General features: G+C 44.2%; 1 protein-coding gene across 1 annotated transcript in view; it reads right to left on the reverse strand.

Annotated features, from left to right (window-relative positions):
• The window catches only part of CERS3 (ceramide synthase 3), a 103,956-nt gene that overhangs the window by 31,189 nt on the left and 45,810 nt on the right, over positions 1-26,957 (reverse strand). Inside the window, exon 3 of the mRNA XM_075273211.1 lies at positions 20,278-20,454. Coding sequence (XP_075129312.1) covers positions 20,278-20,453 — 176 coding nt within the window. The 5' untranslated portion in view covers position 20,454. The remainder of the gene's footprint in view (positions 1-20,277; positions 20,455-26,957) is intronic.

The following is a 26,957-nucleotide window of genomic DNA, read 5'->3' on the forward strand; positions in this document are numbered from 1 at the left end:
CCCCCTGGCGCCGGCAGCAGTCATTCTATGTCCGCTGTTTCAACTCAGATCTGCGTCCAGAGGACGCAGATCTGAGTTGCAGACATACGCGGCTGAAGCAAGGAGCTGACCTGTGTCAGCTCCTCTCTTCGCTGCTGCCGCCTCTCTTGCTGACACATATGCGGCTGAAGCGAGGAGCTGACACAGGTCAGCTCCTCGCTTCAGCCGCATATGTGTCAGCGAGACCGGCGGCAGCAGCGAAGAGAGGAGCTGACACAGGTCAGCTCCTCGCTTCAGCCGCATATGTGTCAGCGAGACCGGCAGCAGCAGCGAAGAGAGGAGCTGACACAGGTCAGCTCGCAGCAGCAGCGAAGAGAGGAGCTGACACAGGTCAGCTCCTCGCTTCAGCGCTACCGCCGGCTACCCGGCAGTGTAGACGCGATGTGATGACGTCACATCGCGTCTACAACTGTGCGCCAGTAAGAGAGAGAGGTGCCGAGAGAGCAGCGGGGGAACGAAGGAGAAGGTAAGTCTAATGTGGAACGTGAAACTGGGGGCAGATGAAGGAGAGGACGGCATGACACTGGGGGCAGAGATGGAGGGACATGAATCTGGAGGCAGAGATGGGGGGCATGAATCTGGGGGCAGAGATGGGGGGCATGAATCTGGGGGCAGAGATGGGGGGCATGAATCTCGGGGCAGAGATGGGGGGCATGAATCTGGGGGCAGAGCTGTGGAGACATGAATCTGGGGGCAGAGATGGAGGGGACATGAATCTGGGGGCAGAGATGGGGGGACATGAATCTGGGGGCAGAGATGGGGGGACATGAATCTGGGGGCAGAGATGGGGGGACATGAATCTGGGGGCAGAGATGGGGGGACATGAATCTGGGGGCAGAGATGTGGGGACATGAATCTGGGGGCAGAGCTGTGGAGGCATGAATCTGGGGGCAGAGATGGGGGGCACATGAATCTGGGGGCAGAGATGTGGGGACATGAATCTGGGGGCAGAGATGGGGGACATGAATCTGGGGGCAGAGCTGTGGAGACATGAATCTGGGGGCAGAGTTGGGGGGACATGAATCTGGGGGCAGAGATGGGGGGACATGAATCTGGGGGCAGAGATGGGGACATGAATCTGGGGGCAGAGATGGGGACATGAATCTGGGGGAAGAGATGGGGGGACATGAATCTGGGGGCAGAGATGGAGGGACATGAATCTGGGGGAAGAGATGGGGGGGACATGAATCTGGGGGCAGAGATGGGGGGGGACATGAATCTGGGGGCAGAGATGGGGGACATGAATCTGGGGGCAGAGTTGGGGGGACATGAATCTGGGGGCAGAGATGTGGGGACATGAATCTGGGGGCAGAGATGGAGGGACATGAATCTGGGGGCAGAGATGGAGGGACATGAATCTGGGGGCAGAGTTGGGGGGACATGAATCTGGGGGCAGAGATGGAGGGGACATGAATCTGGAGGCAGATGAAGGGTGTATATGAAGCTGGGGGAGAGACGGAGGGGGGACATATAGTTTACAGGTGACTGTAGGAGGATTATACAGTGTGCGGGCACATGAAAAATTAATGAGTTGTCGGAGTCAACATAACAGTGGGTGGGGCTAAATTTCCCGCGTCCCTCTTTTGGTTCTTCAAAAGTTGGGAGATATGGGTACTGGGGGCAATGGAAAGATGTTAGAGGGTGGACGGGGGAGGGGGATTGTTGGGACATCGGGTGTGCGGCACTGCGGAGAGGAAGCTGGGGCAATAATATATAATATATAAGTTTTTAGCTGGAGAACTACAAAGCACACAATAGCTCCAAAGCTATGTGTGCTTTGTATTAATAATGATGTAGGCTGCTATGCTACTAGCATAGCAGCCTGTTTGGGGGTGGGACTTTCACTTTAAAGGAGTGTTCACATTGCGTTTTTGGCCTCCCTTGCCGGGATACATTGGTAACCAGTCACAATCAGCTCCCCACTTATCCCTGCATGGAGAACTGCAGGCCCCCCCTTTTTTTTAATGGCCAGTTCTTTGTGCAGGGATAAGTTGACAGCTGATTCTGACTGGTTACCAACGTATCCCGGCAAGGGAGGCCAAAAACGCAATGTGAATAAACCCTGAGGATTTATTAGGAGGGCTCTTATAGATGGTGCTGGCTCTCTACACATAGTAGATGTTACCTGCAAATAGAATCTGATTAAGCCTTGTAATGCTGCTAAATAAAGGGAAATGTGATACAGAATTGGTATGTCGCAAAATAAGGTCGTTTTAAAATGGCGGGGGGCGGGCAGACACTTAGGCTGTATGGGGCCCCAAAATTCCTGATGGCGGCCCTGACTGTAAGTGACCTTCTGCTTCACCCCAAGTGTGAGAAGCGGCGCTATCAGAGGTCCTTCCATCCAACCGCGACCAGGCTGTATAATCTACATCAGACCAAGCGAAGACACTCCGCACAGAAAACTAATGATTATGATTATGAAGTCTTCCTTCTTTCTCTTCTGTTCCTTAGCTGCTATGGACTCCTAGTATATTTCTCTTCTCAGCTTATGTGTGTCTACGCCTGTAATATATTACTGTGTATTATCCTGTATCTGTATTACTATGCTGCTGTAACATACTGATATTTCCCCACTGTGGGACTATTAAAGGATTATCTTATCTAAATCAAAATTGTGCACTTTTCTCTATGGCCAATAGACTGAAGCTTCCTGTGCTGTACATTACTTTGCAGCAGCCGCCTCAGCGCAGATAGACTTATAATGATAGGTATAAATATAGATCAGAAAGAAAAAACTGCAAAAAGTAACACGTCTCACTATCTGGTTTAAATTAGTAGATTAACAAAAGTTAGAACAGAAGTAAATCCTGACAGGACTCCTAGGAGAGCCAGTGAGAGTCCTGATTACTCCGCCCACACACAGTGATTGATACAGTATACACAGAAAGCTGCCTAATCACTGTGTGTGGACTGAGTAATCGGGATTCTTCACATTCCCTCCCAGTACTGCTGTCAGGCTATACTCAGAAATCCAGCTTCCAATAGATGTTATGGGAAGCAAGAATAGGGCATAATTAATGTTTGATGTACAATCCTTTGTTCCTAAAAATTGGGCATACACATAACATACAGTACCTATCAAAATGAAGGGAACACAAAAGAACCCTCCAGTACTGGATAGAGCCGGTGTGCCAAGTTTCCCAGTCCTCAGGTGTTGGATAGTTCTAAAATGTATACACGGTCGGTTAATATACCCCAGTGGGTTTAACTCAGCAGTTTGGTCATACTTTTCTGCAGGGGTAATGAACAGTCACCGTACATGCAGGGTTTTTCTGTCCGCTTGAGAAGTCGGACATCTTCACTTGCGGAAAGGAAAGGACGGGCACGGAGTGCAAAAGAACGCACCCGATGCCCATTCAAGTGAATGACAGGTGTCACGGACACATGTAGTGTCCGCTCCTAGTGTCCGTGACAGATTTTGAGCGGACACTACATGTCGGACACCGACGGTAGTATGAACTAAATGGTGTAACAAGCGCACTAAGCAGGGGGAGACACCTACTGCCCGGAAACGCGTCAGACGAAGGCTGCGTGCCGAAAGGCGTGTCCAGGTTTCCGAGCAGTAGGTGTCTCCCCCTGCTTAGTGCGCTTGTTACATACTTACCTTTTGTTTGTTTGCTATGGTTCCTCATATGGTAAGGACACACCGCTGTTAGGGTTTGCCCAACTAATTAGGGGAGGTTTTAAATTTCATATATATCCTCTGTTGTGTTTTTGCATGCTCTGTTTATTGATTGTTCCTAAAATTATGAATAGTTTACCACTATTCCCCAACTCCTTACAACAGAAGAACGAAGATAAGGGGGAAAAAAAACAAATTAAAAAAAAAATGAAGCAGCAAACACGGACAGTGTGTTTTTTAAAAAAAACAAAAAAACAAAAACAAAATAATGGTATGCGTTTCCTTTTGTTTTTTAACAAATCCTTTTGTTTTTGTTAACAAGGATTCGCCATAGACGCATACTAGACACTACATCTGCAAATGTCAGTATTTTTTTCCTGAAGACACTGGATCTGTCATGGTTACCTCCGGAGGACCTATGACCTGCATAACTCATGCAAGTTAAATGAGGCCAAGTCTATTATACAGACACGCCTAAGCCAAGGATGCGACAGTGATGCCACAGAAGACACCGTGTATATATAACTCATTCTGTAAATGACATTATCCTACTACATAGACAGCCTAGACAGGCACTTACTTCTGTAACATCTAAAAATAGCAAGGCTTCTTAAGGCTACATGCACAAAGGAATGAACCCCATACTGATTTTGCTGTGCGTAGAGAACAGTAGTGCTGTATATTTGTGTAGTATGATGCCAACGCAGGAACGGCTCGATCGGAAAAACAGCTGAAACGCAGATCATATTTCCAGGCCTTAATATGACTGTGTGAAAGGAGCCCTAAATGGGAGTTAAGGTGTACCTAAATTTTCAAACAACTTTTGTATTTCTGACAGTATTTGTATCGTTAATACATTTTGTAACATACTTTATTAGGCTAAGACACCACGTAGCGAGCCGTAGCCGCTGGGGCAATGCATTGCAGTTTTTCTTGCAGCGCTTTTCACAGAAAGTCTGCAATGTTTTCTTCTGCGGACTCCTCTCTGTTCCTATTATAACTATATGGAAACGTCCAGCGTTTCCCTAGGCATAACTGAAATGTCACGATTCACAAAAACGCTCGTGTTTTTGAAATCCTAACATTTCTGCTTCAAATATTTTTCTGCAATGTGTAAATGGGATTACTCAGAATCTTATTCACTTTGTAGATATTGCAAAAATGCTGCAGTCAAATCACAGTATTTTCGCAATGTGGGGCCCCGGCTTTGATGGATTTTGTCTCCTTTACATGAAATCCAGCATCAAAATCCATTTTTTGTCCTCTGTTACTTTATTAGCATTAGAAATCCTCACTGCTTTTGACAGTAAGTCCGGGTGTAATACAGAGAAGCTGAAGAAGGGGGTCAATTCAAATACTTCTATGTCAGGCATTAAAGACATAAAAATATATATACAGATCCTATATCCAAACTGGGTTTCAGCTGGTGATATATTTGGAAATATGACAAGAATCACATTTCTATATCTTATAATACTTAATATATACGCGTTTGACGTGACCTCCCCTCCCCTCCCCTCCCCTGAAGCCTCAGCTTCTTTGTATTATACCCCTACTCCCCGGTACTCTGTTTCAGATAAAGAAACAGGGAACAGAAAGTGGATTCCAGTACAGAAAAGCACCCAAATCCATTAATAGAAATAAAATTGTTACAAAATCATTAGAAAAAATAAATTAATACAAACATTAACAATGCACATATGCTAGCAGAAGAACAGAGGTTGTCCAAATGTTTGGGTGCACTTTAAATACTCAGGAGAGGTGCTCAATATCTGGTCAGTGGGAGTCTGATCCCCTAGACACCCGCAGCTGCTCACAGTAATGGTGTCACTCACTGGTCAATAACAATACATTACTTTGTCACTTAGCCTGTTTGAAACTCAGTCCCATTCAAGTCAATGGGATACCAAGCACAGCCTCTAAACAACATATTCAGAGCAGAGGACACAGCCCTCACCTGAATGCTGCAGTCGCTTTAGTGAAGGTCCCAGGTGGCAGATCCAATAGATCAGATATAGATAGGTCATCAATATTACAATTGAACAAAACTCATTTCATCTACATAAAAAAAATCTGCATAACTTTCTAAGGCTCTATTCACACTAGCGTGATTTCTGACCAGCTACAACAGAGCATGAAAGAATCCATTAATGCTAGGTTAAGATCTGCGTTAGGGTTTCCATTCGTGGCGTGCGCTTGGGGACCCCACGGACAGAAGCCTAATCTAGGTAAAATAGTATCAGCAAATTGAAATAGTCTCAGCACACCGGATGATACGTTTTTTGTTTTTTTTAAAAAATTCCAAATTTTATTGTGGAGACATGCTCCAAGTTAAAAATATATATATATTGTTCTTGGAAAAGCAGCCGATGGATATTTCCTTGTGCAGACGGGACAAAAGGAAGAGTAAGCCGTCCTTCTGTCCCATCTGCACAAGGACATATCCATCCATATCCATCTCCACAATAAAATTTTGAAAAAAATTTAAAAAAACGTATCATCCGGCGTGCTGAGACTACTTCAATTTGCTGCTTCTATTGTGTCTGTGCCGGACATGACGTCCCGGGCATCCGGATGACTACAAGCACCTACTACTCCTGCATTAACAGTAAGAGACATTTATCATTTTTGTAATACGGGCTGAGACAATTTTTCTTCTTTGAATGTATAGGTAAAATAGTGGTTACCCACGGAAACCTGCGGACCCCATATACTACATGGTCTACCAATAAGTATTTGGACACCTGTGGTCTGAGCGGCAATTACAGCCTCAACCAAAAGTCCCAGTCCATACTAGGAGAAACACTCCCAGACCATAAACTCCACCTCCGCAGAACTTTACTAGGTGCTCAAATACTTGTTGGTAGACAGTGTATATATGGGATCTGCTGGGTTTCCACTTGATCTTAAGTAGATTTGTAAAAGGAAACCCTGAACGGACAATGGCGCAGGTGTGAAACTAGCCTTAATGATACAAAATCCAGCTTCTTTATGGCAAGAGAAGTCCTTCAGACTACAGTATTCTTGTTCTTAAAGAGGATCTGTCACCAAGTAGAAAATACTAAATAAAATACATCATTTCATTCTTTCTGTTCCCCTGAGCAACTTAGAGTTGTTGACATTTTTGTTTGTTTGTTTGTTTTATTCGGCCACCCATTCAAAAGATCTGGCTTCTGGAAGGTTATACGTAAACTAGTTCTGTCTCTCCAAGTGGGCAGTAACCTTATGTTTATCTGTGAGAAAATAAAACGCCCCCCCCCCCCCCTCCCCCATGGAATATCACAGCTAGTTCACATATAATCTTCTAGGAGCCATGTTTTTTCAATGGGTGGACAAATTTAAAAAAAAAACAAAAAAAAAAAAACACACACACACCCATCACAATACTGATGGTAAATAACAGTAGTGTGAGTTGACCCTTAATACTTTCTACGGCTTTTCTTATCCTGCAGTACTTCCTCTTTTACGACCATAAGGTGCAGCCATAATTCGGCATTCCTTATCAGTATACAGACTGCTCAGGTGGTGTGCATTGTGGGAAGAAAAGCCTTTACAAGTACTGTATGGGAAACTGAATAATAACTAACTCTTCTGCTGAATAATAGGTGCTCAAAGCAATGTACAGATGTCAGATATTACAAAATCTCACATCTTAATTCCCGAGGCAACATCTCACCGCAGCAGCAAGCTGAGTCATGTCATCTGCACACTACTGTTGAAATAAGTCTTTCTATTCTAAAGCCATCCCCAAACACCCATAATCCTCCCCTTTATTTAACTATTATTAACAGGTTGCCCAGGATTAGAAAAACAAGGTTGCTTTGTTGCAGAAACAGCACCACATTGGTCTATAGGTCGTGTCTGGTACTGCATTTACAATAAAGTTAATAGGGCTAAGCTGCAATACCACACACAATCTGTGGACAGGTGTGACCCTGTGCCTGGAAGAAAGCAGCCATATTTCTTGAATCCTAGACAACCTCTTTCATGTGTAATACCAAAGAGGGATCAGTCAACAAACTGGTCACTGGTTTCCAATGGCAAATTATGAATGGGGCAATGTAAAAGTTCCAGATAATCTGAGTGGAGATCATCTTTATGAGCAGTATTTCTATACAAGTCTCAGTGTTTCGTAGACTGACAGATACCGGGATCTCCATTAGTTCTGACTGCAGAAAGTTCAGTATTTTACCACACACAGCTCTCATCTATGTGCTGTGTCTTATTTTGTAGACCTACTCCATATAAAGGAAAGACTGAGCTGTAAAACCACATATAAAGCATAGATGAGAGTAGTGATGAGTGTGATAAAATACTTATTGTCCCAGGCTTACAAAAAAATAAAAAATAATCAGGTGAAATAAAATAAGGCACAGTAATTTCTTTAATCCCCTACCCCTGCTCCTCTGGTCGTATATTTCTGCTCGCTTATGGACAATGATGATGTGCTATAAACGCACAGCCACCTCCACAATGTCCATCTTCAGGCAGTTGTGCATACAGATGCCGACAGGAACCTCCTGGTTGTACAATATCATGTATCCTAGTTGTACCATCTGCAATACAAATATTCAGCCTGATGAAGGCCACGTGCCAAAACATTGCCACACTGGATTTTACATGGATTATTAAAGCATAAAGTCTGAAGTGCTGACCTATTCTTTGTTCTGTTACATGATATGGTGGAAAGGAGGTCTAGTCTCACCACCAATAAAGATCTATGCCTAGGTGTGGTATACATGCTGGCATCACTGCGCAGACCAGTGATTGGGTGCAATGGTCACATGTGAATGCATGGCACATCAACACTGCAAGACATATCAGTAATACTAGTGGAGACAACCCGAGCACTGGATCAGTAGGATGCACAGATGAGTCTTCGTTTTTCATATTCCTATTTTCTTTTGTAAATTCCAGAAAACTCTTTCAGGCCGGGGCCTCACATAGCGCAAATGTTACGATTTGGTCTTACAGTACCTGCACGGTGGATGGGATTCTGGCTTATCCCATCCACACACTGCAGAAAAATATCCGCAGTGGACACAATGCGATTTCAACAACCAGTGCGTTTTTGTAAATCAAAGCAGGTCAATGATACCTATGGAAACGCCGGCATGTTCTGTATAGGTATAATTGAAGCAGATAGTCCGGAGAGGAAAACTCAGCAGACTTTCTGTGAGAAGTGCTGCGGGAAAAAAAACAAAGCATTTCCACTGCGGTATTTCCTGCAGCGCTTTTTGGCGGTGGTATCGTGGTGCCTTGTCTTAGATTTGATGCGGAAAAGCTTTTTTTGTTGTTGCAGATTTTGCTACGTGTTTTTTATTTCTAGACAAAGCCAAGATTAGATTGAGAAGGAGGTAGAAGAATAAGTAACATACTGTTACTGGAAATCAGCCACTAGAGTAAACACACTAGTTAGCTTGTGCGGCCGCTTCCTTATGTCATAGCTGTGTGCTAAATCCATGGATGAATAGGTCCTTTAGGCCTCATGCAAATAGCAGAGGGACAGTGTGTGCTGCTGTACCACGCTCCATCAGGTGGTAGATACGGAGATATATATGGCATCCTATGGACTATCCACAACATGCTTTCCTGGATTAATATGGAAAATAGACTTTAAAAATTCTATAGGTCTCAAAAGTTGAGTTGACAAAAAAAATAATTCAAGCATCTTTTCTGCCTTTTGCCGTCATGTGACTTTTTGAAACCAGTAATAAAGTAGACGGTACCAGGTTTATTATGGGTTTTTTTGTACTTAAAAATGACAGCAGATGAAGGTGAGCCGAGGCAATCCAGTAGTGCGCAGAGAAAAAGGGCTATAGATAATCTTCATGTTGCAATATAGCCTGATCCTTGATCATTATCTTCTTTGTCTATGACACACTGGCTCCAGAGGTCGACTAGGTGTTCCATATGCACTTCGGAAATTTTCATACACAAAACTTTAAATGTACTTGCTCTGAAATCTGAGACTATAATAGTAAATGAGAGATATGTGCCAGAATACTGAAAATTTGAATCAGGCAGTTTCAGACCCAAGTACTCATCATGTAAACCTATGCACATTCAGTCACAATCCCAGGACTGTACCGTCAGTCCAATAGAAGAGCAATAGGATAAAGGCCCAAGTTGGACACCTAGGAAATATACCCCTCAACATTGAAGCTGCAACACCAGGAAGGAAAAGTTTTAGAATTAGGGAAACTACGGGATCGACAGATTCCAGCTCAGGGGGAAACAAGTCCAGAGACACTGTAGGCCACAGTACCACACTCAGGCTGCTGACAGCAGTGCAAAAAACATGGCCCCTTGAAAATCGTCACCTGGACACTTTCAAGAAATGACTTTATCACTGGTTCCACAACCAAATCTATGTGATGCCAACCAGTTAGTGTACCTGAAATAAAGACTAAAGGGGGCCTGGTACCACACACGATGCCACTCTACACCATAAACTAGGGAGCAGGACCAATGTGATACTCCCTTATGAAGGTCTCTTTAAGGAGTTGCCTATGCGGTCTCAGGACCAATCTCCTGCTGCCATTGTATCAAGGACACACCACTGAAGAGACTGTCAGAGAAATAAACCAAGGTCTCTCAAAGGATTCTGTCCTTCTTAGTTTGCAACCAATGATGACAAGTGGCACAGCAATGACCTGGAGTGATTGCACAATCATCCTACATCTCTTAACCTGATTTTTGAGGTTTCATGTAGCTAAAAAACTTTGCATTTATGCCTCCCTACATGTCACAGACTGGAGTTAGGTGCTTGAAAATGGCATCATTTGCAGATCTTCGTAACACCTGCAACTTCCTTATGGTTTGTCCTTCTTGGTATTACAATTTCAATGTTGAGGAGGGCAAATTTCTATGCATGAAAGTGATTGTACCGTTTCCTGACAGGGTTTTCAGGATTGTCGGATTGCATTCCCTCACTTTACACTGGATTATTAAATATGGAGGTCACTTAAGAGCCTATAAACAGCAGTGATCAGATAACCGCCCGACTTCAGCAATTACAGTGTGTACAGCCTGTGGTTTGGAGAAGAAATTGTCTCTTTAGGGCTTAGTTATATCATCCATTGTCTGGATACCTTATTGCTTTTAATGGATTTGCTGCGATGTCTGCAACAAAAAAGCCTGCAGTATGTGGACTCAACCATGAGTTAGTGTAAGGTCAAGCTTCACAGCCGGGGCTACAAACTGTTGTCACGTACTATAATAAGAGATTTTATGTCCATTTGACAATGCTGCACGACCAAAAACAAATATGGAGAAGTGGCCCATAGCTGCAACAAAATCTGTAGCTTTCCAAGGTTCTAATATTTTATGTACTAAATCTTCCCTTATGTAATGGCTGTGCAAAATGTTCTCTAAGGGTATGTTCACAAGGCGGAAACCTTTTCTGTCGTGTGACTTCTCCGTGTGGCTAGACGCAATGGGATGCCGATGCAGTGCACAAGCACCCCGCCATGACATCTGCTCCTAACTGCGCCCGATTGAATTTGCCTAATCGGGAGCGAGTCTCAAACCGCGGACGCTGCAGCTAACTCAGCCGCAGAACGATAGAGAATGTTGCTTCTTTTTCCTGCTAGCTGAAAAAATTCGCTAGAGGGGGAAAAAAAAGCGAGCGAATTGAATGGGAGACATTTTTGCAGGCAGATTTGGAGGCGGATTCCGCGTCAAAATCCGCCTGCAAAAAGTCCATGTGAACATACCCTGAGCCTTACGATGGGTACACACTAGCATCGGCCTATCATAGTTTCTGGTCCGTCGAAGGGTAGAACAACGGATAAGCAGAGCACTACAACAGTGGTAACATACAGAGCTGGACAGATCCCACTAACCGCTGGGCATCCGTTCTTTTACACTGGAACCAATAACTGAAAACGTCAGACTTTGCAGGACTTTTTCGTTCGGCGATTTTGGACGAACGTAGCCTGAAGATGAAATTCTGCTTTTCACATACTTTTATGGTATGTTTACTAAGCTTGTGATACTGTTTTTTCCTGTTGTCCACTATGTTATGCAGTTTATTCAGTACGCAGCTGTATTCAAAATTCTGCTGGTTTCTTTAGAAACAGACAGTGATTTATCTTCATTCTGCTGAGAGACATGAGCACCCATAATGCACTGCTCCCAGTAAAAGGAAACAAACAGATTTCTGAATTTAGCTTATATATATATATATATATATATATATATATATATATATATATATATATATATATATATAATGTAATCTAAGGTTTTGAAGACGTCTCGGTGCCTTGTATATTTCTATCTAGAATTAGATAATGTAGCAATATAAGCAAGGATAGGTTTTCAGACTGAATGCAAAGAACATGTTTCTATTCACTGACAGCAAGCACTTACCCTGAAAGTAGTAGAAACTAAGACACAATGGGAGAATTTATTAATCACTCTAGTTTTTTGGCAAAGAGGGGTAAAAATGTGTCCCATATATGGCACAAGGCTACACTTCTCCCATTCTGCACCTGACTCGCCACCTTCCGTGAACTTGGGTTGGTTGGCGGTGCCTCAGCCCAATATATTTATTATAACTTGCATCGGTTTTCTATCAGGACTTATATTGGAAATCTACGCCAGTTGCTAACTAGCACAGATCTCAATTCCGGTGCACGGGCCAGAGCGTCTTTGTATATCAGGGCTGCCTTGCACCCTGTCAGGTCCTTTATTAGGATTGGCACATGAAATTCTAGTCTTAATACATCCATCCCAATATACGGTTGGGGGAATCTTATGCCAGACTGATATGTAGCTGAATACCCTTTTCTTAGTGCTACTACAGCGTACAAACTAGAAAAGTATTTGTAATTTGGAGTCCATTACGGCTCAGTCACGGAGTTCTTCGCCTGCTTTTCAAGAGTGATGTGTTCAATCCAATAGGTCAGGGAGACATAACACTGTGTGCTCTCTACCTGAAGCCCAGGACACTGTACAATATTAACCTGAGATATCACAGCAGCCCCTGAACTAGTCTGGTCTTCCCTATACAATGGGCATTGGAGTGTGTGGAGGAGCCCACAATACTTCGGGTGGGTTCACACTACACTTCTAAGTCTGTTATGATAGGGTCAGTTTTAAAAAAATAAATAAATAAATAAATAAAAAGACCATCATAATGGAGGGTAAACAGACACTAATGGACTTAAATGGGTCTCTCTTTATTTAATGGATCTGTTAAATGGATTAGTTAAAGTGATAGCTAAAGGCGACAAAATCATCCATTAACATTCATTATGATACTGTCCATTTTTATTCATGGGGGGGGGGGCTTTTTGTGAGCAGGAAAAATAGCCGACACAAATAACGGACAGTATAATGGATGACCATTCATTATCATCCATCACCCATTACATTAAGGTTAAAAAAAGAAAGAAAGGATATGTAACATCTGTCATGAGCCGATTATTTTGAACAAAGTCAAAAGTCTTAAACCCCGTGTTATTTGGTACGACAAAACAATGGACCCATGATGGCACTGGCAAAAACGGACGCAAATGTACATTAGAAATCCCATTGAAATGAACAGGACTTGACAAATCTGTTTCCCAAATTAACAAACAGACAGTGGCGTAACTACCGCCGTAGCAGCAGAGGCAGCTGCCACAGGGCCTGGGACATTAGGGAGCGCGGCGACAGCCGCTACCGCTGTGGGTTTTTTTGGGTTTTTTTTTAATAGGCCGTTACTGGCTGGAGTAACGGGCCCTATTTATGTACCGATACTGGCAGGGCCAGGATCGGTCAATGATGTCGCGGGCCCCACAAACACTATCATTATACTCGGGGGGGTTTCTTTTCAGACCCCCGAGTATAATGATCGGAGGCCAGGGATAGGTAAGAAACATAAAAAACACTGTTACTTACCTCTCCAGGATCCAGCAGGCTTCAGGCCTAGTCGTCTGATGTCTCTGACATCACCTGACCCTGGCCTGCGTCTCAGGTCATCTGACGTCTGACGTCGTAGAAGATGGACTACAGCAGAGGCTGACAGCGGAGGACTGCAGCGGAGCCGGGAGATAAGCGAGTAACAGTGTTTTTTTTATTTTTTATCCCTCCTGGGTCTCCGATTATTATACTCTGGCATCTGAAAAGACCCCAGAGTATAATAATTGTGTATGGGTGTCCACAGTGGGCCATAATACTGTGTGCAGGGGCCACTATGGGGGATAATACTGTGTGTAGGGGCCACTAAGGGACATAATACTGTGTGCAGGGGCCACTATGGGGTATAATACGGTGTGCAGGGCCACTATGGGGCATAATACTGTGTGCAGGGGCCACTATGGGGCATAATAGAGCGCGCAGGAATGCGGAGGAGGGGGGCGGTCGAGTTCTTCGGTGTCGGTTGGGGGCCCCATGTAAAAAGTTCGCCACGGGGCCCTGCCATTCCTAGTTACGCCACTGCTTACAGATCTAAGCAATGGACACACACAATGCCAGAAGGCTATATAATAAGTGACCTATCAGTCCGCATGTTATAGTAGAACCTTATTTACACTCTACGGAATAATCTACTATAGACCATGCTATTCCGCGCAGCGTTGTACAGCAAAAAAAAAAAAAATTTACAATGTGGTGTTATTTTTTATTACTATGGTCCTATATATGGTGACAGTGTCACTCACCAACTGAAGCATACACAAGGAAAATCGGCTGACCTATACTTTCAATAGAAGGAAGTATGAACAGGGCCTAAGCTTTTTTTTTATTGCAGAAAAACAAACTTGGAAAAGTGAAATTCCATTTTTCCCAAGGAAATTTTGATTTATGTACGGAGCGAAAGTGTAGAACGAATGGAAAGTCTGACAACATCCCCGCACATGTTGCTTCAAAACAAGCAAGGGAATGCGAGACCGGCCACAATTGAAGTTAAAGCTTCAGTGGGTATACATGGATGTGTGTGAGCTCGGGGGTACGGCCTCACAGTTGATGTGTCTTTCTAGCTCTTCCTACACCCCCCAGTCTTCCTGATCGCCTGTGCCTGCTGAGCGATACACGGAAATGGCACTGACTCACAAGCCCCTCAAGAGACGTGGCCTGAGGCCTTTCAATAGTAGGTAGTGTGTATGGAGAAGACAGATAACTATTTGAAGAATAAGGAAGTGCCAGCTTTTGCACAGCTTAAAAAGCACACACACTATAGAGGAAACACCCGATACATAGTACAATATACTCAAAATACTCTACATCACTAAATACACAAAGCATATAAAGGTAAGAAATGTGCAAGGTAAAAAGAGGAAGCGCTTACACAACCCCACTATAACAGAGTTGTCATTCTGCAAAGTTTTCCAAAATCTCTAAACGGTTTATCTCATAAAATGAACCCCTGCCCTTATCCCTATTAGGGTATATAGAAGTCATAAGGGAGGACTGCTTAGAACCGCCCTCTAGGAGGGAGGACTTGAGCAGTCCATGTATTACTTGCTTGCTATAGCCTTTACACCATATTTGCTACGCCTCCCTCCATTAAAGGAGTTTTGCCATGAATATAACCATATATAAATCTGTAAACAATTAAAAGTTAGACATTTTTGCAAGTATAAATTAATAAGAATTTTGCAGAGTCCTAAAGATTTTCTCTAACCATCTTAGAGGTGACAGTATTTCGTCTTGATCAGTTGCCAATGGATATAGCCATGAATGCAGGAACCAGTCACGTGTTAGAAACCCAGCCATGGTTTCCTTATTATGGCTGGGTTATCTTATCATACATGAATTGTCCCTGACTGATAACCTGTCTACAATAAGGAAATCATGGCTGATATGTTGACAAGTCCCAGACCAGGCAAAGTTCCTGAATTCATGGTTGTATCCATTCGCAACTTATCAAGACAAAAGACACCATCACCACAGAAAACCTATAAAACACTCAAAATGTTTAAGGGCTAGTGCAGATGTGGGGCACCCGCGCAGGTTTTGACACAGAGAGAGACGCGGCTCGCCGCGGCTCTCTCTGGTCAAAACCCACCTGCCACGACCATTGCGGTCGCGGCTTTCCCCCCCTATGTCGTCTCATTCATTTGAGCCGACATAGGAGAGGAAAGCCGCGACCGCGATGGTCGTGGCAGGTGGGTTTTGACCAGAGAGAGATGCGGCTCGCCGCGGTGCTGATGCTAGGCGGAAGCCGCAGTCCAGTGCGCCGCGGCTTCCGCTTGAAGGAAGGACATGTCGTTTCTTTTCTTGGCTAGCAGCAGCCCACCGCTAGTGGAAAAAAGAAGCGCGGCGGACTGCAGAGACCACCGTTGTAAAGGGGCGGATTTTGAAGCGAAATCCGCTGTCAAAATCCGCCTCTTTGTTCACGTGTGAACGAGCCCTAATTATTTATATTTGCAACGATGTTTACCTTAAATACGGTTATATTAATGGAAAAACCCCTTTAAAAAGGACCTTTCACGTCCTCAGGGCACATGTGGTATAATACACTGCTTGAAAGCTGACAGAGTGCTGAATTCCACGCACTATCAGCTTACCCGTTCTGTGCCCTCGGTGAAGAGCCATCGGTGCCGGTACCGTAGCTCTTCACTGTCAGAAGGGCATATCTGAGTCAGTCAGGAACGCCCTCCCTCACAGTAGCATCTATAGTGCTATACTGTAAGAGGGGGCGTTCCTCACCATGCCATGGCGTTCCTTACCTAGCCATGATTCTGAGCGGTGAGGAACACCCCACTAGTAATAGTCTATGGATGAGTATTGTCAGGAGGGGACGTTCCTCACCGTTCAGCGTCATATTTTAGTCCACAAAACCGCATGTACCAAATAACACGAAAAAGTGTCTGGTCCTGAGCCAGGGAAAATAGCCTGGGCCTGAAGTGGTTAATCTTCTATGGCTCCAGAACCATCTCTTCAGTATTTATTCTGTGCAGGTGATCACGTACTGTCTATACATGTTAGCGCTGAAGTCAATAAGGGGGGCAGCAGTCTCATGCCAGACGAACAGATAGGACTGCTTGGCAATCACATATTACATAACAGTAAATGGAAACCTTCAGGGACCACAGGAAGGGCGGCGCTGAAGTAGCGGGTATTAGGCCGAGTTCACACCAGCGATCGCTCTACGTTCAAGAATTCCATCCCCAAATCCGCTAGAAAAATGCAGTGAGAAAGCCCTGCAAGCAAGAGTTTTCCCTCTGCATTTTTCGGGTGCAAACTGGGCGGAAACCCAACGGACCCCATTATAGTCTATGGGATTCACAGGTTTCCGCCGGTAACCACTTTTTAAGCAGATTGGATTCCCATTTTTGGTGTCACCAAGCAGACCTGAAGAACCAAAACTGGGTGCAGGTGTGAACCTGGAGTAAAATAAGTGCATTTTTTTTTAATTTTAAACCATTCTTTGTCAATTTTTATATCCAAGACAACCACTTTAAAAGGTTAGAAGAAAAGGTTAAAATGTGGAAGGTGGAACAAAACGCAAAAAATGTAGGAAAGTAAAGTAATGGAAAATACACAAAATACTAATTGTGTAACCTTATCTGTATCTCTACCTTCACAACAAGAAACGATATCGCGGTTAAGACATACAAAATTCCTTGTAGCCAATCAGCCAAGGAATCCTGCAGGTTACCCATCAACACCAAGACAAATACTATAGATTGAATAAGCAATATCCTAGATGCGGAGACTGTCTGCCCTGCCTTTGTTGTCCTAACATCTCTGAAGTTTTCTATTGTATCTTGTCTGGCCATCAGCAGGGACTATTATTGCACAACTTGGTGAATGACTGTAGTCTTCACATCAGCTGGCCATTGCTGCACTTCTCATATCTCAGGCCTCCTGTAAGGAAACCACAACATCCTTAAGTATGGAGGCTGCTGATGGTGGCGAGGCTTAGCGCCCGGGCCTGGAATTCAGGCTGCATTCTATCACCTCCCAGTGACACATGGCCTGTGTGCGACTAGACTTGTTGCTGCAGCTGTAGGCCACATTGTGCAGGAGTATAGGGCAGACCTGAGGATTACTCTGTGTGTACTGCTCAAGCCCACAGATACAGGCCTTTCTCCAGCCACCCACAAGGCCTAATCTGCCAGAGATGAAAGACGGGAATAGAACAGCCACCCACCCACTCACAAGAGCCTTCTCATTACATGGCATGAATCAAGCCTTTATATACCCAGTTATGCCGAAGTGCCCACTCCTGCCATCAGACCAGGAAGACATAACCTGCACTCACACTCAGTAAGTGACAGAGATCGCAGTAAAGTCACAAGTCCCAGATCAGGCTCTATGCACCATGTGTGTGTTTAGTGGTGTGTGTACAAAGCAGTGATCTGTAACCTGTGGCTCTCAGGATGTTGTGAAATGACAACAGGATATAATACACAGCTGCAGGAGACTACTACTCCCAACATAGGGCGACAGCATGCTTCGTACCCATGGATATATATATATATATATATATATATATATATATATATATATATATATATATATCAGTGTACTTGCAGGAACTATAGTGTACCAGGATTTTGAGTCTTTGAAGTGTATACAGTAAGTCTATGAGTGATGTGTCTGTAGTGTGTACAAATTATTATGTAATGTGTATTGTACTTTATAGTGTCGAGTGTCTGCAGTACATATATGGGTACGCACAGTGTTTAACTGTAGTATACGAGTGTGTATACACTATACATACTGTATATAGAAAACATGCACACTGTGTTGGACTGTAGTGTATACAGTATAATTACTGTATATAGAAAACATGCACAATGTGTTGGACTGCAGTTGGGTTTGTATGTTCTCCCCATGTTTGTGTGGGTCTCCTCCGAGGACTCCTTTTTCTTACCACACTCCAAAGGCATACCAATAGGGAATTTAGATTGTGAGCCCTACTTGGCACAGTGTTGGCAATAAGTAAGCAAAATAAATAACAAAAAAATACATAATTACTATATATAGAAAACATGCACAATGTACTGTGTATATAGTATAATTATTGTATATAGAAAATGTGCAGTGTGTAATATCAATACTGTATACTGTATAGGTGTGTGTGTAAAAGCGTAGAGTGATTTGTACGGTATGGTTACGTTCACATGGCGCTGCAGATTTGGTGCGTTTTCCATGGCAGAATGTGAATAAAAAAAAAAAAATAAATAAATACCCACATAACAGTCCCATTATTTTCAATGGAAAACAAAATTTTATTTTTGGTGTCTGTGGTCTGGAAACCACGTTGTGGAAAAAATGCAATGGATTTATGAAACCAGGCGGATGGCTACAAGCAGATTATCCCCTCTAAATGGCGTAACCCGGCATACAAACTACAAACCGGCGAAGACACACGAGGCAGAAATGTGCGTATAGTGTAGAGGGGGATGTAACAAAGTAGTGGGCGAAGGGGGAGCCCCGACCCTCAGCAACCAATGATACTGCTGCTTTCAGTTTCCAAAAAATGATAGCTGGAATTTGACAGGTTGCTATGAGCAACGGCCTCAGTGCACTAATGTGTGTAGTGTCTGCACACATGTTGTATGTCTATGGAGTACAGCACGTGTCTATAGTATGTGCACAGGCGGTTGTGGGTCTATACTTTGTACACACAGGATGTTGTGTGTGTGTAGTAAGTATAATATGTGTCTACATGTGTGCACACCCATATTGTGTGGCCACAGGTTGTTGTTGGTGTATAGTGTGTGCACAGGCTGTGTCTATAGGTTGTAGATACAGGATGTTGTGTCTGCCGTGTGTGCACACCCATGTTGTGTGTCTATAATATGTGCCCACAGGTGGTTGTTGATGTATAGTGTGCAGACAGGCTGTTGTGTGACTGTAGTGTGTAGTCACAGGCTGTTGTGTGACTGCAGTGTGTAGTCACAGGCTGTTGTGTGACTGCAGTGTGTAGTCACAGGCTGTTGTGTGACTGCAGTGTGTAGTCACAGGCTGTTGTGTGACTGTAGTGTGTAGTCACAGGCTGTTGTGTGACCGCAGTGTGTAGGCACAGGCTGTTGTGTGACCGCAGTGTGTAGGCACAGGCTGTTGTGTGACCGCAGTGTGTAGGCACAGGCTGTTGTGTGACTGTAGTGTGTAGGCACAGGCTGTTGTGTGACTGTAGTGTGTAGGCACAGGCTGTTGTGTGACCGCAGTGTGTAGGCACAGGCTGTTGTGTGACCGCAGTGTGTAGGCACAGGCTGTTGTGTGACTGTAGTGTGTAGGCACAGGCTGTTGTGTGACTGCAGTGTGTAGGCACAGGCTGTTGTGTGACTGCAGTGTGTAGGCACAGGCTGTTGTGTGACTGCAGTGTGTAGGCACAGGCTGTTGTGTGACTGCCGTGTGTAGGCACAGGCTGTTGTGTGACTGTAGTGTGTAGGCACAGGCTGTTGTGTGACTGCAGTGTGTAGGCACAGGCTGTTGTGTGACTGTAGTGTGTAGGCACAGGCTGTTGTGTGACCGTAGTGTGTAGGCACAGGCTGTTGTGTGACCGCAGTGTGTAGGCACAGGCTGTTGTGTGACTGCAGTGTGTAGGCACAGGCTGTTGTGTGACTGCAGTGTGTAGGCACAGGCTGTTGTGTGACTGTAGTGTGTAGTCACAGGCTGTTGTGTGTGTGTGTGTGTGTGTATAGGGTGCAGGGCTGCCGTCTTACCTCTCGAAGCCATTTCTGAGCAGCATGAAGAGCAGGGCCAGGGGGAGGGTGATGAGGAGCTGGGACGTGGACGCCGCGCCGGTTCCCTCGCTGTTCTGGAAGTCATCCCAGGTGTAGTTACAGGGCAGCCAGATCCTCTCCCACCAGAACCAGTCACTCAGGGTCTGCAGCGCCATCCTGGAGGGGAGAGAGGCGGCGGCACAGGGTTAGCACGGAGGAGGCTGCCTGCAGCTACAAGACGAGTCCTGTGACTGGCACACTGCGCTGCTGCTGCTGCTCGGAGGGGAAGTGATTCATTCTGCTGCTGCCGCTGGGATGTGTTCTCTCTCTCTCTCCCTTTCCCCCTCTTCACTTCTCTGCTTTTTTTTTTTTTTTTTTTTTGTACTTCTCCAGCTTTATAAGAGGCCCGGTCCTAGCTGTGGTCACAGAGGATGTGGAGGCAAGGGCTGAGCTGGCACATTCTGCTTACCAGACTCCTATACTTCAGTAATCCTTGTATATGAAGTCAGCAACCTGTGGATCTAGCACGATGAGAGTTGTAGTATCCCAGCAGACAGGGATCCTCAGGTTGCTGACCTCTTCTGCCAGTCTCTGCATGTGTACTAGAAGCCCCTGGGCCCCTGTGCACAGTCTGTAATGGGGCCCCTAACTACCTTGGCCATTTAGTTATATATTTTATGGGGCAGAGAAATCTTTGGGGTCCCCATTAGGGTCCAGGTCCCATTAGAGACTGCTACCACTACACCCCTACATCTGTACATTCACTAGTTTCAGGGCACACCCATGTTTTTTCTTGCTATTGCTAGGTCTGCACTTCATAGCCCACTTTCCACTGCAAGGTACCAGATCACCTCATCTTGTATCGGACCACTGTCGTCATATCGGATCACCTCAGCTTGCATTGGACCACGCTTATCATGTTCAGCTGCAAAAAAGTACCGCAAAGTACTTGGTACTTTTTTAATAAGTACTGAAGGAACTAATTCCCAGGTAGTGGCCTATCCACAGCTAGCTAGCACAATTTACAATAAGGAATGAATAATGCAAGGTTCACACTAGTGTTCGGGCCTCCAGTCCGCTTGGGGACCCAAAAGACAGAAACCCTATTCGCTTAAAAAAAACAGTTACATGCAGAAATAGATTATAATGGGGTCTGCCCGATTTCCACCAAACACCTTACAGGACTTTCCTATCCGCCAATTTTAAGCGCAATGTAGGACGTTGTCTCGTACAGAAACTCGAACGCTAGTGTGAACATAGCATCAGTTTATTCAATTCGCAGTGTTAACATATATAGCACTTGGATGTATATCATGGAATTTATATTAGTAGGCTCTCCTACTCTGTGACATTACTGGTACACATTTTTGTTTGATTTCCATTGATCTTAAGACAGGAGCAAACAAAAAGTTATATTTTAACACTGAATAGAATGAAACAAAGTGGTATTAGAAGGTCATGTGTCTAAATACTGCGCAGATATGGTGATAACCAGCTACTTGAAGTGGGTACTTTCTGCAGTGGAAAATAACTACATAGTGCTCAAACCAAATCATTTCAGTGCTATCCTGGGGAAAGTGACTTACAAATGTCTCTTACAGACACACTAGGGAAAGACCTCTCTAGAGAATGCCAGTTAGAATACACATGGTGGAATATTCATTAATTCCAGTTGTAACCCTATGATAAATGGGTCACAACTACTCAAAGCCATTTTTCAGCCCATTTTAGTTACACATCAAGCCATGTTTCCTCTTTCAGCACTTTATATGTAGGGGGACTTGGTAAATATAGTCATTAACCTAAATGTCATCCGTTTCAATACAATTGGCCTAAAATAATAGTTGTATTGATAACTATGTCCTGGTAAAGTATGTGCCATATTAACTGGCAAGGAGAACAGCACCCTCCTTCTGGTGAATATGGTGCAGGAACAGGGAAAAGCATTAGGGAAGAAGATAGCTGATGACCAAGCTGACAGCTATCTATTCCCAGTTTTATTTTTCAGACATCTTCTGTCCAAGTTCACCCCAATTCTATTGACTTTAAAGCTGTAGCCTGCTATGGTCCATTACACAGACCTATCACACCCAGTGATGTATGTTGAAATGAAGTGAGTAGCGTAACTACCAGGTCTGTAGTGGAGAAAATGACAGTGGTTGGAGATGACAGGAAATTATGATTTCTGTATCGGTAATCCAGCCCTCCTGAATGCTTGCCATGGATTGTTTAGGTGTAATTATATGTGATCTCGAGTAAAACTTTCCTAGTTTTCAACCACACTCAGTAAATGAATACTGGAATCCTATGAAATCCACCGTAATGCTCATGTGAGCACAAGGGCAGTGTAATGATGAGGGCCATATGTTTTTATATAGAGAATGTAAATGTTATATACAAAAAGTGAAATACAGTCTCTATATTACTCCTATTAGCCGGCTTCATTATATCACTCATAACCTACAAAAGTACATAAATAAAATATAGTATCACTCATACTAAACTACTAAAAGTAAAATACATAGATAACATAGTACGATATTACACAGAAGTCAAATACATAAAATACTACTATGCTACTCATAATAAACTACTAAAAGTAAAATACATAAAAAATATTACAATGTTACTCGTAATAACACATTCTTATTTCTCAATTTTCAGACTTTTACCTGTGTATCATGATGACTTGTTTGTATATTTTGCTGTGGCTATCACCCTATACATTGCAAAGGGTGAAAACCAGGGTTCTGAGGATTCAGTCATACCCAAGCCCGGGACCCTTAGGGGGCCCATAAAGTGTTTGTTCCCAATATAAAAAGACTAATACTATAATACATATACTGTATATATTTATAGGAAGGCTTGCTGACAACACAAGTGTTGGCTCTAACCTAGCGTTCGGGTTTCTGTCGTTCGGGTCTGCATGGGGACCTAAAAAGACAGAGTCCCTGTCTGCTTAAAAAGTGGTTTACCCGTAGAAACCCATAGACTATAATGAGGTCCACCGGCGGTTTATGCTGAAACCGGAGGAGAGAAAAGTATCCCTTGCAGTCCTCCTATGCCGATTATAGGTTGATTTTGCCGTGGAGTCGGCAGTGTGAACCCAGCCTTAGTATTATCTATCTCCTAAATGGTAAATTTGCCTGGTGAAGCAGTCACAGGAAGCTGGATAGCAGTGTAAAGAGAAATTGCAATTTCTGTTATACTGGTTGTCATCCATCTTTCCCAGAAACAAATATAAAGTTTGATACAAAAGGACATCTCATGGACACATTTATAATTCACTTCTTTGATTTTATAGAGGAATTCTCTATAATACTGTAGTATCCCTTGTCTCTGCAACACAATTACTTGTATCAGTGTTGCATCTTGTGTCTAAAAGTGACCATAATCTCTGACAAGAACAGCTTTGGCAACTAATGTATGCTGGATAAGTAGTTTAGGCCTGTTAATGGCAAGACTCCAATTCTCCCGCCCCTTGTCCCGTCACAGCAAATGGGAACTGCTCATGACCGTGTTAGAAATGCACAGCATGCAGTGGCCTGTTATTTTACTGCTGATGTTAGTGACTCAGAATTAACCTAAGCATTTCTCATCATAGACATATCTTAATTATACAATGTCATCTGTTATATCTCTAATTCACATTCAGTTAGTATGTTACATGCCATGTACAGAGAAATAAGTTCTGGAATTTGTTAAAATGTTGCCATTTTAAGAAGCGAATCAGCAATGAAGTTATTGATGCACCATTCTGTAAAGAATTATCTATACATCTGATGGGTTCCATTCGAATTTGACTTCTACTATGCCATGGATATGTGAAAAGTCACAAGTCTGCGACTTCAGGTATACAATGCTTCCATAATAAAAGTGTTCTATGACACTACAGGAGACCATATACATTTCAGTTACCTCCACCAACTATACATTTTAGATGCAGAAAGATAGGGCATATATTTGATTTCAACATGCCTGATCCTTTGTTCTCATAAGAGAAACTGTACAGAGAAGCATGGTGGTTTATGATGCTTTGACAAATGAGAACACATACATGATGGGCCAAGTTTGCACATGTATGCTGGATTTGGAGGCATAGCTGTTGACCACATACTGGTATCTAAGGTGTATGGGTACAATTAGACTCTTTGTCAATGTGCAGGATGCTGTTACTGAAAACCTGACACAACATCCTAATGACCCTATGATTAGAAAATTGCATCAGATGTTCTGCAACAGAAATCTCTGAGCAGTGCCAAGGGGGTTTAGCTCTCCATAGAGCCTTTTTATGCTAGAGTGTGATCTCACATGTAGCTCTTAAATTCTACTTTATTTAGGGTGCATCAAGGGAATAAAAGGTGTTTTGTCATTATAAATACATCCCCTCTGGAGTATGGCCAACTCAGTTTGGAGTCGGCCCTCTCCCACATTGATCCCTCCCTGCGTGCACTCTCGACTATTTAGAGTATTCTCCTTCGAGATGCCACTCCTGGGCACCCCTTGTATACAGGCTCCTGGGAGTCAGACCGCCATGCGGACTTTCCCCTGCCGATTCGGATAATCTTTCCTGTTTACATATAAGCTACCATTACCCTGCAGTGCGCAAGAAAAGAACTTTAAGATTCTGTCTTGGTGCCACCAGTGTCCTGACCTTCTCCACAGGATTTATCCTGCTGTGACTGACCGGTGTTGGCACTGGGCTCCGAGAAAGGTTTGTTGTCAATGTGACGCCCTTAGGCCTTTCTGGGACACTGTGTTCGCCCTGTATACCAAGGTGTGTGGCCGCACCAACACAGCAACACCCAACTGGCACTTCTTTCAGTTATTCCTGGCAGGATCTCAGTGGTGAAGAAGGACCTCCTGCAACACTTCCTCACGGCCGCCAGAGCCGTCATTCCCAGGCATTGGCGGAGCACTACTACGCCCTCCCTGGTTACATTTTTATAGGAGCTTCTCCTCATAAGAAGAGTGCAGGCCCTGATTCTGGAGGATTCCCTAGATTCCTCCAAATTCGACGCTCTCTGGTGGCCCTGGGTGGTGTTTCAGGAATCATCCGAATTTTCCACTTTCTTCTTCTAAACTAGAGGTACTTTCCCGTTTTTTGGATTTTTTTTTGTCCTTGGAAGTTGCTGGTTGCTTTCCGCTTTCTCTGACATTTTCCCTTCCCCTTCTCCTCTCCTTTATGCGTCTTTTTGGTCTTTGTCCCCCTGTTTGTTTTTCTTGTCTGTTTCTTATGCCTATCTGAAGTTATTGGTTTTATGATCATGAGGCCATAGATACCTAGGCCCTTGTACTTTTGTCATTGTATCATGCCCTACAATGCTGTGTGGGTCCTCCCCTGACCTCTTGTCTATCGGCAAGGCCTGCGTGCCTTCTGTTTGTTTATATTGTGTTCCTTATTTTTTTCCCCCTCATTGTTATTGAAAAAACTTTAATAAACTTTGATTACACAGGATATGGGGTAGGTCTCATGCCAAATCACTGAGGGTCTAACTGCTGGAATGAAATTCTTCCAACATCCTCCATGTGAATGAAGTGCCAGTATGCTTATCTAACCTACACTCCTCTGACTTCTACACTGTCTACCAATAAGTATGTCACTGCTCCTGTTTGCCTCAAAACTGCTTGAGCAACACATCCACTCCGAACTCTCCTCCTATCTCTTGTCCAACCTGCTCTTTGACAGACTTCAGTCAGACTTCAGACCCCGGCACTCCACTGAAACTGCCCTAACAAAAGTCACCAATGACCTGCTAACCGCCAAAGCCAAGCGCCATTACTCTGTCCTCCTCCTCCGCCTTTGACACAGTCGACCACTCTATCCTGTTAGAAATTCTCTCATCCCTTGGCATCTCAGACCTGGCCCATTCCTGGATCTCCTCATACCTCACCGACCGCACATTCAGCGTCTCCCACTCGCACACCACCTCCTCACCACGCCCTCTCTCTGTAGGTGTCCCCTAAGGCTCCGTCCTAGGACCCCTCCTGTTCTCCATCTACACTCTTGGCCTGAGCCAACTCATAGAATCTCATGGTTTTCAATATCACTGCTATACCGATGACACCCAAATATAATCTCTGGACCAGACATTACCTCCCTGCTGGCCAGAGTTCCAGATTGCTTAGCGGCCGTAGCCTCCTTCCTCTCCTCCCGCTTTCTCAAACTAAACATGGAGAAAACGAAGTTCATCATTTTCACCCCACCCCGTATGGCCCCTCCACCTATCAAAGTTAACGGAACCCCACTTTTCCCAGTCCCACAGGCACGATGTCTTGGAGTTACCCTGAACTCCGACCTATCCTTAAAGTCACACGTTCAAACCCTCAACACCTCCTGCTGCTTCCAGCTCAAGAACATCCATCGAATCCGCTCCTTCCTCACCCCTTAAACCACTAAGATGCTCATCCAGGCCCTCATAATCTCCCGCTGAGATTACTGCAACACCCTTCTCCATGGACTCCCAGTAAACACCCTCGCCCCCCTCCAGTCCACCTTAAACTGCGCTGCTCGCTTAATTAACCTCACCCCCCGATCTTCATCGACTGCTCCCCTCTGCCAGTCCCTCCACTGGCTACCCATAGCCCAGCTAATTGAGTTCAAGCTACTAACGTTAACATTCAAAGTGATCGACAACCTGGCCCCTCCATATATCTCTGAACTAATCTCCCACTACCTG

The sequence above is a fragment of the Leptodactylus fuscus genome, chromosome 5 (assembly GCF_031893055.1).
Source record: "Leptodactylus fuscus isolate aLepFus1 chromosome 5, aLepFus1.hap2, whole genome shotgun sequence".
Classification (NCBI taxonomy): domain Eukaryota; kingdom Metazoa; phylum Chordata; class Amphibia; order Anura; family Leptodactylidae; genus Leptodactylus; species Leptodactylus fuscus.